The 14,314-nt window shown below is 39.5% G+C and overlaps 1 protein-coding gene across 5 annotated transcripts in view; it reads left to right on the forward strand.

Annotated features, from left to right (window-relative positions):
- Window positions 1–14,314, forward strand: part of ZMAT4 (zinc finger matrin-type 4) — a 354,366-nt gene that overhangs the window by 64,669 nt on the left and 275,383 nt on the right. For all 5 annotated transcript variants that reach the window (XM_036096263.2, XM_036096264.2, XM_078069585.1 and 2 more), the window contains exon 2: window positions 1,296–1,401. In XM_036096263.2, coding sequence (XP_035952156.1) covers window positions 1,300–1,401 — 102 coding nt within the window. In that variant the 5' untranslated portion in view covers window positions 1,296–1,299. The remainder of the gene's footprint in view (window positions 1–1,295; window positions 1,402–14,314) is intronic.

Consider the following 14,314-nt stretch of genomic DNA (forward strand, 5'->3'; position numbering starts at 1 on the left):
AGGAAAGCATTTGGTTGTGCTGGTGTGCATTTCTATGGTGGTGACATTATGCTTCAGATGCTATGAGATACCTTTGTGACAGACTACCTTCACAAGCTTGAGACTCTTGGCTGCATTTCAATTCAGGGTTTGGAATTTAACGATATGTTTATTTACTTTTGTGGGCTCAACTGTGGTGCAGGATGGTGGAGGTGGCTTTTATGAATATCAGTAACCCTAAATGTGGAAGAGTGAGCGTGAATGATGAGGGCTCCTCACTTTAAAAGATACAAGCTTGCAAGAAAAGTTATAGTTGAGCCTGATTTTATTTTTTAATTCTGTAAGGATAGCTGTTGAACTCAAAACTAAATTTTGTATTGCTTATAAGGTTCTTGACAAAGCTAACTTGTTTCCATGTATTACAAAAGTAATATGTGTTCATTGTAGAAAATTAAAAAATAAACAAAATTACATAAACGATTACCTATAATCTCTGAAAGATAACTGCTATTAACACCTTGCTAAAACTTCCTGGCATTGGGGCTCCTGGGTGGCTCAGTTGGTTGAATGGCTGCTTTCTGCTCGGCTCATGATCCCAGGGCCCTGGAATTGAGCCCCATGTTGGGCTCTCTGCTTGGCAGGGAGCCTGCTTTTCCCTCTCCCTCTCCCTCTGCCTGCTGCTCTGCCTACTTGTGCTCTCTCTCTCTCTGTCAAATAAATAAATAAAATCTTAAAAAAAAAGCTTCTTGGGATACTTTTCTTTGCACCTATACATATTTTAAAACAAATTTAGTATAATACTGTATGTACTGATTTGTAAACCCTTTTGTTAATGGTAAACTTTTTCCTATTTCATTAAATGTTCTCTTAAAGAAGAATTTGATTTGCATTTGGATTTGGGAGGCACTTCATATTCTAGCATGTGGATGCTAGACATACAGTCTCTTTATGTTGCATATATTGAGCACGTACAATATTTTGTTAATATAAATCACATATGAAAATATCCTCTCACATAAATCCTTGGCAGTGCATTAGATATAAGTTTGATTTGTCAGAAAGAGAAAACTAAAGGTGCATTTCTGTTTTGTAGGGTACCAGCAATTCTACTGGGCACTTATGAGAATATTATAAACTCTACACTCTACACTTACTGTGGTTAACTGACATGGTATCACCTAAGGTGTAGGGAGGTCTCCCCCACTGCTACCATCCTGGGGTCTGTTACTGTGCTCCTGGCTTTTTCACACAATTAATGTCCTGCATAAACATCAAAGCAGTGGACTCATTTTTCTTTTCTGTTGATTCTCCTTTAGCCTGATGAAGTCCTCCGATATCGATCAGGATTTATTTACAGACAGTTACTGCAAGGTGTGCAGTGCACAGCTGATATCCGAATCTCAGCGTGTGGCTCATTATGAGGTAAGGACAGCTTTTCCCATTCGGTGTTTTCAGTGGAAGAAAGAGGAAAGTGGACTGTGGTTGTAGGACTTGAGGACAGCTCCTTTTGGTCTTGGGGCAGGTTTTAAGAGCTACAGGGCTTGAGCCTTTACATTTACAGTCTGAGATCAGGCTGGGGCAAATGTGCATGTGTAGGGTTGGGATTGAGGCTTAGGGACGTCAGTCTCAGGCTCTGGCTGCTTCCCAGATTCTTTTTTTTTGGGGGGGTACCTTAGCCCCTAGAGACTCAGTGGGCTTTCTCTACTTGTTAAATCTGTCATTGCTCATCCCTGAAGTTCCTTTCAGGGATACAGGGCATGAGGCATTAGTGCCAGCCTCCCTTTCCTTCTATGACCCTGAAGATAAGCTCAGAGGCCTTTTGTTAATCACCGTCCAGAGAGATGGCAGCATCAGTGAATCAGCACCAAATTCCTTTCACACGGTGGCCACTGCCCTAAATGTGTTTGTCAGCATAAAGACTTCCCCTGTAAAGTTATAACAGTTTTAAAATCCAAATACTCTTAAAGGACCTAATTCAGTGGCTTTGGCTCTTTAGAATGGACAAACAAATAAATAGCTGCCTTTCCATCTTCTGTTGAGAACAGAGAATAAGAGAAGAGAGGTTGGCCAATGTCTGGGGAGGGAACAAGGTGCTTCCCCTGGAGACAGAGGGAAGCTGGGAAGCCCCTGGACGCTGAGTGCTGCCCAGGGCATATTTGCTTTTTGAGAGAACATATACCAGTGGGAACATGAGTTTTCAAGTGTAATAAGTTGTGATTAATTTTAGATTGGAGGGCTTAGCCAGCGATTTTCTTTTTGTCTGACAAGTCTGACAAATGCCAGTTGTCACTGTCACTCACCAGACTCCTCTGAGCCTCCAGTTCCTCTGTGCACAATGAAGAAAACAATATTAACATGCACATGTACTCGCCCAGAAACACAATAAACTGGCCCTGTGTACTTCTCAGGATTTTGTGGGGGACCAAAAGAGACCTATTGAAATAGTGTTTGTGAAAATGCTTTGGAAGCTGTAAAGTGTGCTATAACATACGTGATTATATTGCTTTTCATTATTAACTCCATTGCAGCAATATTCTGATGAGGGCAAATAAAACTTGCTCTTCTGAGACAACTTTTAAGAATCAGAAACTGTGAAAAAAGTTAGCATATTCTTGTGTAAGTAGGCAATCAAGTGTTAGAAGTAAATGTGAACTTGAAAGAATTTCCTCAAATGGAAGATACCCATCTTTTGAAGTTAAGAACTTTCTAATTTCTGTGTATATTGCTTTGTAAACATACATGGTTTTATTAATATGATTTCCCCAGTTAAGAAAAATCAGGGGATTTGTTCCTGCTCCTACATTCCATAGCCTCCTCTTAGCCCTTTATGTTCTCCCTTTATTAGATTTTTTATGTTCATTTTTAATCATCTTACTAGATTCTCTAGGACAGAAACAGAGTTTTATTCATTTGATCTTCCGTAATTCCTGGAACAGTGCCTGCACATCCCAGATGCACACTTAGCATCTGTTTACAAAAATATCCTGGTAGCACAGTCCAGCACTGCTTTATTGTTACCTGAGCTAGAAAAGTAATGTCAGAAAATTGAAAAAAAAATTTTTAAAGAAAAAGATCTTAGCTGCTCAATTAATGGTTTAGTTATTTGAACTCAAGTTTTCCTGTTACCACTCTGTATCCTTGCTGGGCACAGTTTAATTGTTTAGACGATGTGTTACTATTTGTTGCCTGTAGCATAAATGAGAGAAAAGAAAGCAATTACAATAGATCTGCAATTAACAGTGTTACACATCATCAAAACAACATTAAATGCATTGCTGTTAACTATGGATAGGGACTCTGAATGATGTTTCACTCCCTGCTTCCAGGCAGAGGTGGGGCACTTCTTTCAGAGACAAACAGCATGTGTACTCTTTCTGCAAAGCAGCTAGGGATGTGAATGGGGCTCATGCCTCATGAGAACTCTGGTCTTCTAGCTTCAGTCAGGAGGCTTCCCCAATCACTTCTTCATCTCTAAGAGGATGGCTTCCATCAGATGATTCTGAAGGCCATTTGAGAACTGATAATCTGATCCAATTCATTTGCCCCCTCCTTCCACATACACTCTCTCTGCTGAAATTGCATGAAGAGTGGGTCTCTATGGGTCTGAAATCCCCTCAATTCATTGAAAATGTTGTCACACTGAGTCTCAATGTTCTATCACTGATGTATTGCTTTAACTTGATTTTATTCAACTAGAAAATATTCCCAGCTTCCCTATGGGGCGAATCAAAAAGAATCTGCCTTGTACTTTCTGCATGTCCAGCACTCTTAGTGTTAGTTATTGCAGGGGATTCTGAAGCTGTGTTAGAAATAGTCTCTGCCTCCAAGAAGCTCATAAACTTCGTTGGGAGAACAGCCATGGGTAGTTCAGTGTGGTATAAATACGTGTGTGATACTGAGAACGTGATCTGTAGAGTTCTGCTGCCTGCTCCTAAGGAGCTGCTGATCCGATGCGATATAAACAGTGTTAATTCTTCTGCCCATTTGACTTTCTGATATCTGCCATGTCATGTTGTTAAATTTTTAGATCTTTTCATATGCCAAATTCTAAAGAGTGAGTCACCACCAAGAGCTACTGTGGTCAGAAAAGATTTGTTGGGTATGTCATGAACTAACTAGACCTTGATGGATGGGTTAAGTTAAGAGTTGCTGGAATGAGAAGTCTTGGTATCTCCAAGGAGCACTGCAGAAGCTGGGTTGGCAGGAGGGAGGATTTGTGTTAGGGAAGGGAAGTGCACAGTAGTATGTTAGGGGTAGTGTGGGGTCAGAATGTAAAGGAAAGGGGATGTTGTACTCTTATGTGGCTCTTAAGCATTGGGGAACTTAACAGTATAATTGAGCATTTCTGAGTGACAGTCCATTGGTAGTGATCAAGGTGTATTGTTGGGAAAAGAACAGCCTTCATATGACTTTTGCTATGAGGCTTGTGTGCCAGTCCTTTGAAATAAAAGAGAAACAGAACAGATGGGTTAATGCTTAATAGCTGCATGCTCCATTTAAAAGGCTGAACCTTTGTATAGGAGGACAGAAAAACCTAATATATGTCTAATGGACCAAACTCTTCCATGCTATATTTTTAAAATCTCTTTTTGCATATGAAATCCTGAAGTGGAAAAAATGGGAAATATAAAGACATTATTTTTCTTACTTGCTAAGCATTAATAACATGTTAATGTTTTGGTGGAAAATATAATTAGATGTTGTCTCTGTTCACTGAGTCAATAGAACAAGTAGGCACAGACACAGAGGGGAAGAGAAAGCTTTCACATGTACCTTTCAACATGCCTGGATATTATAGAGGTTAGAAATAGTTTCCCAGTTAGGCCACTTGAGTAGTTTGTTGTAGTTTTAAGTGGCTAAAGAATCATTTTCTGCAAAAGGAAAGGGTTGCTTACATGAGTAAAGGAGTGGTTTCCTGGCATTGTAGGAAAAAGAGGATTTGTATAGGGAAGGCCATGAGAAATGAAACCAAAAGGACAGAGAATTTTTTTTTTTTTTTTTTTTTTTTTGAGTAAAGCTAAAGGAAAAATATGAATGAGCGATCTAGAAGGAAAGAGAGAGCTCTTGTTAGGCAAACCCAATGAAGTCGGGCATAAATGTGCCAGTCCCTGTGGCTTGCCCCTTCCTGTGAATGCTGATATCTCTTGTGTTGCTGTGCCATGTATGTAATTAATTGTTCCTTGCAAAATCAGTGGCTCAGGTGTCCTGGCACCTACAAACAGGATTGTAAGCTTCCTGAGGGTAGGCAAGAGTCATGCATTGAGTTTCTTCAATTATTTCTATAGCACCCACCCTAGAGTTTGGCCCATGGTTGTTGTTCTTGTAGGCTGTAGGTTGATGAAAAGGCTGAGGTTGGGGACTGGAGGAGGGAAACAATGGGTCAAGTTGAATGGAAGCATCGATGGGTACACCAGAGGAGGTATTGTTATACCTTGGGAGTCAGTCTGTACTCAGGATCTGGCCTTAAGGTGTAGGTGATGGTTTTGTAGTTATATAGGAAAGACAATTCTCTAAACTGATGAAAAACCCTTCAAACATTTCTGAATCTTGAAGTAATGTCAGTCCTGATAAATGAACCCCCATTAAGCCACCCAGGAGTGGCAGAATCCAGGATTGCTCTGTGGTCAGACACACAGCACACACAGGACTTACAGAGGCATGCTGAAATGGATTTTTCCTGTTTCTCTTGTTTTGATTGTCTTCCAATAGAACTTTGGCCTTCCCTAGCTTCTGTTTAATGCAGGGGACTAGCCAAAGGACAATCTTCTGGTCTCTGTAAGTCGGGTAGTAGATGGGATGTAAGTGCTTTGTGGTTAGACCCAACAAGGTGAAATCTGAAGTTCCTCATATGTGCTGATTAAAGCAGCATAATTTTCTATACTACCATTGCCTTTAAGGAGTTTTCTCCCTCCATCTCTCATACCTTCTCAACTTTGCTTTTCCCTTTTCTTTTTTCTAATTGTCTGAGTATATATGCAGTCTGGACAGCTTCTTTCCCATGTTTGAGAGCTGTTGGTTAATATCATGTTCTGTTTCTGCAGCCCATCACTCCTATCAGGTACTATATTAACTGCACTTGAGTTCTGTCAGGGCTCACTGGGTCAACAGCCATCCTGGGCATTGCAGGTGATACGTTCCTAAAGATGCAAATGCTAACTGGGTGAGGACAATAAAAGATCTTTATAGCAAGGTTCCTGTGGAGATGCTTCTTTGCACCGTACATTGAGAATCACTGTTTCAGTCTCTCCAAATCTCTTACAGTCATGACATGCTTAATTTCTCCCAGATGCTGTTGATACAATTATTGGCTCATTTGCCAAGGCTAAAGCTATTCTTGTTACCCTCTATAATGTCAGAGGACTTCAACCCATTCCCCATTGCCTACTAGTCTTTACCTCTGTTTCTTGGGACCATTTCATTGAAGACTCTTGAGATTCTGTAAAATTTCTAACTATTATTATATTTTTCTGTTGTTTTATTCCAGCAAGTCCAGTCATTTTATCTTTTATCAATTATCACTAGTCAAAATAGTTCACTGGAACACCAAATGAATGGTTAAGAGGCTACAGTGAAGAAAACAACAGTAGGCTGAATACTCTGGGCAACACACACATTGGCTAAGAGCCGCTGTCAAATGGTGTATGCTTAATGCTCATTGGTTAAGGGTAGGTAGAGTATGCTCTGCAGCATGAGTTCTCATTTGCTGAGAGCATATGACATCACTTAGGGGATTTTAGGAACCAGCTTGCATTCCACTGGCTAGAACTCAATCACATGGTCCCACCTAGCTGCAGGAGAGGTTGGGAAAAATAATTTATTTGCACAAGGAAATGAAATGGGTTCAACAAACACATAGGATCGTCTCTGCCACAGTCTACCCCTCTGTTCACCAAAAATCCATTCCATTTTTCTTTTAACACATAGAGTACATGTTCCTTCTCCTCAAGCCCTACCCAGTTTCTTTACTCAGCTCAAATTTCAGGGTCTCCAGGAAAGGGAGTATGTCTCTCCTCTTGGTCCTGCAGCTTGTGAGCAAAACAGAAATGTTACCTCTCCACCTCCTCCTTTAGAGTGGTGATGACAATGGTAATGTTTCTTATTCAGAAAAAGGAGGAAAAGAAGACAGAGAGTAATCACTGGCCCATAGCAAAGTTGGCATCCTGCAGGGCAGCCATTAGGAAGTTCCTCTTTTCAGAGAGTGGGGAAGTTCCCCAAATAGATTCCAGTCTTCCTCTGAGAGGGACTTTCTTGTTCATTTTTCTTAATGAGCCCTGGTTCTGTCCTCCACAGTTCTTCCCTTTCCATCATCCTTGCCACATCTGAAATGGATCTTGGGTCCTACACTTTCCTTGTGGACTGCCAGCATTCATAGCCCATTTCCTTCCTGAGACTGATTTAAGGCATACAGAATATTCAAAGACTTTCTAATTCAAAATAATAATTGCTTTAGTAATACAATTCCCTCAGTAATATAGAAAGCTTCTGATTTACTTTTTTTCAGAAAGCTTCATGTGTTGTCACCATACAATTCTTTCCTAGACACAATTTCAAGGCTGCTTGTTTTATTTTATTGCTTCCTCATCTCTGTGCCTCTTTCTGTTTTTCAGTTTAATGGTGGCCATCTTCAGGTTATCTAAAAGTAGGCGGAAAGATGACATCCTTAATCCAATTTTTGCCAAAGTCCTGAGTCACAATATGCAACTGGGAAGTCTCACTGGGTCTTCAACATATAATGTCTTCTGCTACGACATCTTTCATTTTTGGTTACTGGAAGCAATTAACAAATGACTTTTCTAACTAGGTCCCAAATTTCCAGAATAACTCTTCTTTTTTTACTTCTATGTGCTTATGTGCCAGTTACACATTATAGTTACAATTAGTAACAGACAACAGATATCAAGTGTTCTGTTTTTCCATCCTCTTCTGGTTCTTTTGGAATTATAACCCTCTCCTAGCATAGAACCATCTAGTTCCCCTACAACAGTAAGCTCAATGGGCAGGTGGTCTACATTCCATGGTATCGTAGTCAACAGTTTTGCCGGTGTTTTGCCACTGTATAACCTGGAACTGCTGTTTTTTCCCTACTTACCATCCATCTGAGCTAAGTCCATGTCAAACATTTAAGTTTTTTATTATGCGAGAACCTCCATTTCTATGTTGGACAAGGTAGGCTAACTCTATTAATAAACAAAGAAGTAAAAATTATTTATTACTCACATTATAGCCCATTGTGGGTTTCCAAAGGGGGATTTTGTACCTCACAATCATTTAAGACTCAAGCTGATAGAGGCTCCACCATCTTTGCTCCTGACACTGCCCTGATGATCAAAACCCAGCTGGCACCTCGGGGACTGATGGGCAATGTAGGTGATTTGTGCAGGACATTTTGGGGGGCCAGGCCTGGAAGAGGCATCATTTCCACACACATTCTATGAGCCAGAACTCAACTGTGTCTTCTTCTGACTGTATGAGAGGCTGGGAAATGGGCTTAGGTATGTGCCCAGGAGGAAAATGGAACCAGTGTGGTGAGCACATAGCATTGTCTCTGTGTACTATATGTGTGTGGCACTACAGGGCACATGGTGATTAGGACTTTCTTTGGGTATTTTGGTGATGAAGTGGAGGTGGAGAAGAAAGGGAAAGAGAGGAAAGCCCATGCATCCCAAAGGGAGTGGGCTTGGCAAAGAAACATAAACAATTCTGGAAATCAAGTGTCTGGGGGCTCCCATGAAGATGATGCCTATTCATTACAGTGCTCTGTAGGAAACTGAAGCAAACGTGTTGTTTGTCTAAAAGACAAGGGAATTATATGCTATCAAATTAGGATTTTCTCTCCAATTCCTCTGACGTAATTGGTCAAGCACAGAGCTTTTCCAGTTGGAATTTGGGGCCTGTGTAGTGAGTGGCCTGTCTGACATGTAGGATTTCCCTTCTGCTCCACCTTTTTGGGCTTAGACAACTGGTCCCCCAGGCCCTGAACTCTGTGGCCCTCAGGCATTGAATGGTCTGCCCTTTCCACGCTCTGGTGGTCTGGGAGCAAACTCTGCGGGGTCCAGTTGTGTGCCAAGGCTGAGGGCACATACGTGTATCTCGGTGTCTTCTAAAGATGGATGTTTGGAAGAAATTTCCATGTGCTTTGCCTTGTAAGAAACGTCGTTCCTCTGCTGAGAGGCTAGCTTATTATTGGCAGTCGACTCTTTAATCTTGTTTCCTGCTTTGCTTTCGCCACCAAATTCATAGCCATGTCCAGCAACTAGACAATGTAGGATTTTACTGTACTCACTTTACCTCTGGATACTATTATTTTATTTTCCCTGTTTTATTTTAAATCCGTATCCCTCAATTATTTATTTTATCCTTTTGCATTAGATGTAGATGTTACTTGATCTGTTACAGTCTTTGATGAAAGTAGTGGGGTATAAATATATAAATATTTAATCTTTTTATCTTAGCATTTTATTCCTTTTTTGAAGTGGCAGTAAATTCATGTGATTCAAAATTCAAGAAGCATGAAAGAGTGCGTATGTGAAAAGTCTCCCACCTATCCCTCAGCTCCCCAGTTATTCTTCTCAGATGAAAACAGTGTGCCAATTTTCTTTGAAATATTCTATGCATATAGATGCAACTTAATTTTTCCTTTGAAATATTTTCTGCAAATGGCGGCATGCTAGACCCTCCATTTTTTATTTGTTTTAATCATGGCATAGATCTCCTTATATAAATATAATTCATAAAGAAATATTTACTGAATTGACTGATAACTCCTTGGTAGCACTGAAATAACCAGTAGAAAAAAGAGACTTTCTCCCTGTGAACACTCATTGAGTGAGGCACGGATCTGTTGATTTTCGGATCCCAGCCTGTGCTGGTTGGTTATTGACAGTGACAATTTTTCTTCCAGCTTTCCAAACTCCCAGCAATTACTTGAAAACATATGCATTCCTGACCTCTTCATCACTAAGCCATCTGGGCTTGTTGATTTCTTTTTTTTTTAAGATATTAGCAGACAGAGGATTCTTAAAGGCTAATGACCTAAGTAAGTGGGCTTGAGTGTTGATTTAAGCCATGTGTCTTTGTCTACATTTCTTCTGTTAGTGGGAAAAGGTGTTGAGGACAGCATGGTTCCTCCTTCTCTGTGATTTGGGAATTTAATTAGTTTCTTCAGGCTTTTTCTAAGATGACTTAATTTTGAGTAGTATTTTTCTAACTTTGAATTCCATCCCTTTCTCTGAGGATCATATAAAGACATAAATGTACCTCACTGGGAAGTGCCCATGCCACCCCCAAATTGCTTCCTCCTGTGCCTACTACTCCTGTCTCCTTGCTCAATCCTTCAGGGGTCCTTGGTCTCTGGGACGCCACCACTATGCTAGCTGCTAAAAAGGCTCTTACGTCCACTCTCTACTGTTTCAAATATAGAAACAGTCCTTCCTTCACCTTGAAACACCTACAGGCAGTTTGAAAGTTTTTAGATTTTACTAAGAAAATAGGAAAAATAGAACAAAACTCTTTTCTATCTGCTACCAATCTTCCTCCTCTGGGCTTCTAGAGGACCCGTTCTGGCCTTGCAGTCACAAACTTTGCCTCTGACCTGGAATGTTGCCCTGCCTTCTAATCCAAGAAATCCTACTCATTTCATGTTTTCATTAATTCTTTGTAGCTATTGACTTACTGCAAATAAGTCTATCTTCTGGAAACTAAGCTTCCAGGTTCTGCCTGAACAATGCCTCTTATCTAATTCCCCACGGTTCTATGGCCCTAAAGCCAGCCCCCATGTTTAACCTAGGAGCCCTTCGGGATGCTGTCATTTGCTTTAAAGCCCCAGAGCAATGTCTTCATCTTTTTCCACTTCATGGAAAAGTTCATGCTCCCTTTTGGCTCACCTGCTAAACTCTGTTTTCTATCCATGGAGTAAATTCATTCTTAGCTTATCCTCAGAGCAGGCAAAGCAGGGCTGAGTTATAAAAAGAGCTTCGGGTGTAGTCCAAGGTCAGAAGGCCTGTGTTGTAAGTACAATCTTAATGAAGTCACCTAACCCTTTCAGATTTTAGCGCTTTCTTCTGTTACATGAGAAGATTCAGTCATCTTTCGTTTTATCCCCACTCCTCATACCCGTCGCCACAGGTAACTATTTTATTAGGTTTGACATGTTCTTTATTTGTATATGTTCTTTAAAATATGTATTGCTTTGTGGGCATGCATACTTTTATTTCAGATTTTATTTATTTATTTATTTATTTTTACTTTTATTTCAGATTAGCTTTAGATTTACAGAAAAATTACAAACACAGTATGGAGTATTTCTGCACACCCTGACCCAGTTTCCCATATTATTAACATCTTGCATTACTATGGCACATTTCTCACAGCTCATGAACCAATATTGATATGTTATTATTATTATTATATAACATACATTATAAAGTGTGAGGTCTGTACTTTATTTAGATTTCCCTAGTTTTTAACCAAATGTCCCTTTTCTGTTCCAGGATCCCATCCAGGATTGCACATTAAATTTAGACATCACGTCTCCTTAGGCTCCCATAGACTGACAGGTTCTCAGACTTTCCTTGTTTTTGATGGCCTTGGTAATTCTGAGGCCTACTGGTCAGGTATTTAGTTGAAAGACCCTCAGTGGAGATTTTTTGATGTTTTTCTCATGATCAGTCTGGGGTTCTACGTTCTTGGTGAGGAAGATCTCAGCGGTAAAGCGCCATTCTCATCCTATCATGTTGAGGGTAGTATTATCAACATGACTTATCACTGTTAATGTTCCCCTTGATCTTCTAGGTCAAAGTGGTCTTTTTCAGGTTAATCCACTGTAAATTTACTCTTTTTTTCCCTTTCTATAGTGTGCTCTTTGGAAGGAAGTCATTATGCACAGTGTAGGCATGTATTTTTAATGTATACAAATGGCGTCGTGATGTGAATCTCATCCTTATCGTGTTATTTCAGTCAGCAGCGTGTTTCTAGGAACCATTCATGTTCCTACAAGATGTCGAATGTCTTGCTCCTGACTGCTGTGCAACATTCCGTGTATCATATTTTGAGTTCCCATTCCTTCAGGGTTGGATACTTAGGTTGCTTCTAGTGCCCCCGCTCACAGTGCTCACCCAAGCAACATTGTGACAAACATCCTTAAACAAGTTTCCTAAAGAACCTGTGTGGGAATTTATGTGACCTGGATGTACAGGCAAGAGTGGAACTAGTGCACAGAAGTCATATTATTCCTTATTTGTCTAAGCCTTGCTTAGTAGCGAGGTGCTACATAAGGGATCCCATATCTATGTCTCTGTCAGTAATCGGCTTTGTTCAGCTTTCTCACTTTTTTCTGATCTGCTTGATATTTGATATCTTGTTATTTTAAATTGCCTTTCTCTAATTATTATGAAGTCTGAACAACTTTGTGTATACTTATTAGTCCTTTTGTTTTCTTTTTTTTTTTTTTTGGTGATTTCTGTTTATATCTTGTGTCAATTTTTCTCTTGCTATTCTAGTATTTTTCTGTTTGATTTTCTCATATATTTCTTATTGGATTTAGGCATTGCAGATATCTTCTGTTTGGTCATCTTATTAAAAGCTTTCATGATCCCCTTTATTAATTTTGTTTGTTAAGCTTGCCAGTTTTTATGTGATAAATTTAACAAATTTTTTGCCTTTACACTTTAAGAAGTTCTTCCCACTGATAGATCACAAAAACATTAAATATACTAGCTTCTATTAATTTGACACTTCTATTTTTTTTTTTTGACACTTCTATTTTTTATATTCATGTCTTTAACTCTATTTGGAGCCTGCATTTATATATTGTATAAGGTAGGAATCCACTTTGATTTTCCTGTGTGTAGTTCACCAGTTTTCCTACCACCATCTACATCCCCTTCTTTCCCATAATTTGTGGTGTCACTTTTACCGTATGTTAATTTTCTTCAGGTACTTGACCCCAAATCAGACCTTTCTATACTGTTCTGTGGTCCTATTTGTCTTCATCTGGGCCAGTCCATGCTGTACTTAATTACCATCCCTTGGAATTATGTTATAATATCTGAGAGTGACCAGTCATATCTCTTTCCTTTTCTATTGCAGAGTTGACTTAGCTATTTATGCAGTGTGTAATTTTGTTGTTCATATAAATGCTTGAACAAATTCACAAATTCGGTTGAAATTTGTATTGGAATTCCATCGGATTTAAGAATTAACTTGAAGAGAATTGGTATCTTTATAGTATCGGGTCATGTCGAAGCAGGGATATCTATGCACTTACTCCATTTTAAGCCAATTTCTACATTAAAATTTCAGAAAAATGTAACATATAACACATGAGTACACATATAATTGTTGTGTAATTTAGTTTTTAATAATATATGTATTCTGGGGCGCCTGGGTGGCTCAGTTGGTTAAGCGACTGCCTTCGGCTCAGGTCATGATCCTGGAGTCCCTGGATCGAGTCCCGCATCGGGCTCCCTGCTCGGCAGGGAGTCTGCTTCTCCCTCTGACCCTCCCCCCTCTCATGTGCTCTCTCTCATTCTCTCTCTCTCAAATAAAAAAAAAAAAAAGAAAAAAAATAATATATGTATTCTGTTCCATTCTTTTCTTTTGCTAAGATTTAATCATTGCTCTTCAACTAAACTGTAATTGTGTTGAAGACAAGGGCCATGATTTTAATTTCTTTTTTTTTCTTCACTGTATTTCAACCTAGTGGGGCATAATGAATGCCAGGTTTTTTTTTTTTTTTTTTGCTTTGTTTTGTTTTCGTTTTGCTTTCTTTTTTACATTGTTGCCTCTTTTCCTCCCTCTTTCCTGGTTTGCTTGCCCCTTCCATCTGCCTCTCCTGGGTCAAAACGCCTAATGCAGCTGGGTAACAGTAGCTCACACCTACCTCCATTTATGGAGTGAGGCTAAGCACATTTTTTGCAGTGTGGTGCATTTCCTCTGGGAATGAGCAATGTAACTTAAAACTCTGCTGTGTCAATAAGTCAAGGTGAGTTTCCAGCTTTATAAAACTGCATTCCCAACCATTAGAAAGATGTTAGCATTTATTGCCAAGCTGTCTCTTAAATATCCTGTAATAAAAAGCCAAAATATGCTATCTTTTTTTTCCCAATTTCACCCTTAAGCTGCATTTTCATTACCACATTTTTTTGGTAAAGTGCTATAACATTCTTTATTGAAATTTTTACTGTTTCACGTGATCCCATAATAGTCTCCTTTGATCTAAAGGAAAAAAAAGTTTTATTTTCTTGAAAGAGAAGAAAGTGTCATAGTGGATCCTCTTTATTTTGCTAGTGACATGACTAACCCCTCCCCTTTGGCTATTACTGCCTTGTGTCTGCTT

The sequence above is a fragment of the Halichoerus grypus genome, chromosome 3 (assembly GCF_964656455.1).
Source record: "Halichoerus grypus chromosome 3, mHalGry1.hap1.1, whole genome shotgun sequence".
NCBI lineage: Eukaryota > Metazoa > Chordata > Mammalia > Carnivora > Phocidae > Halichoerus > Halichoerus grypus.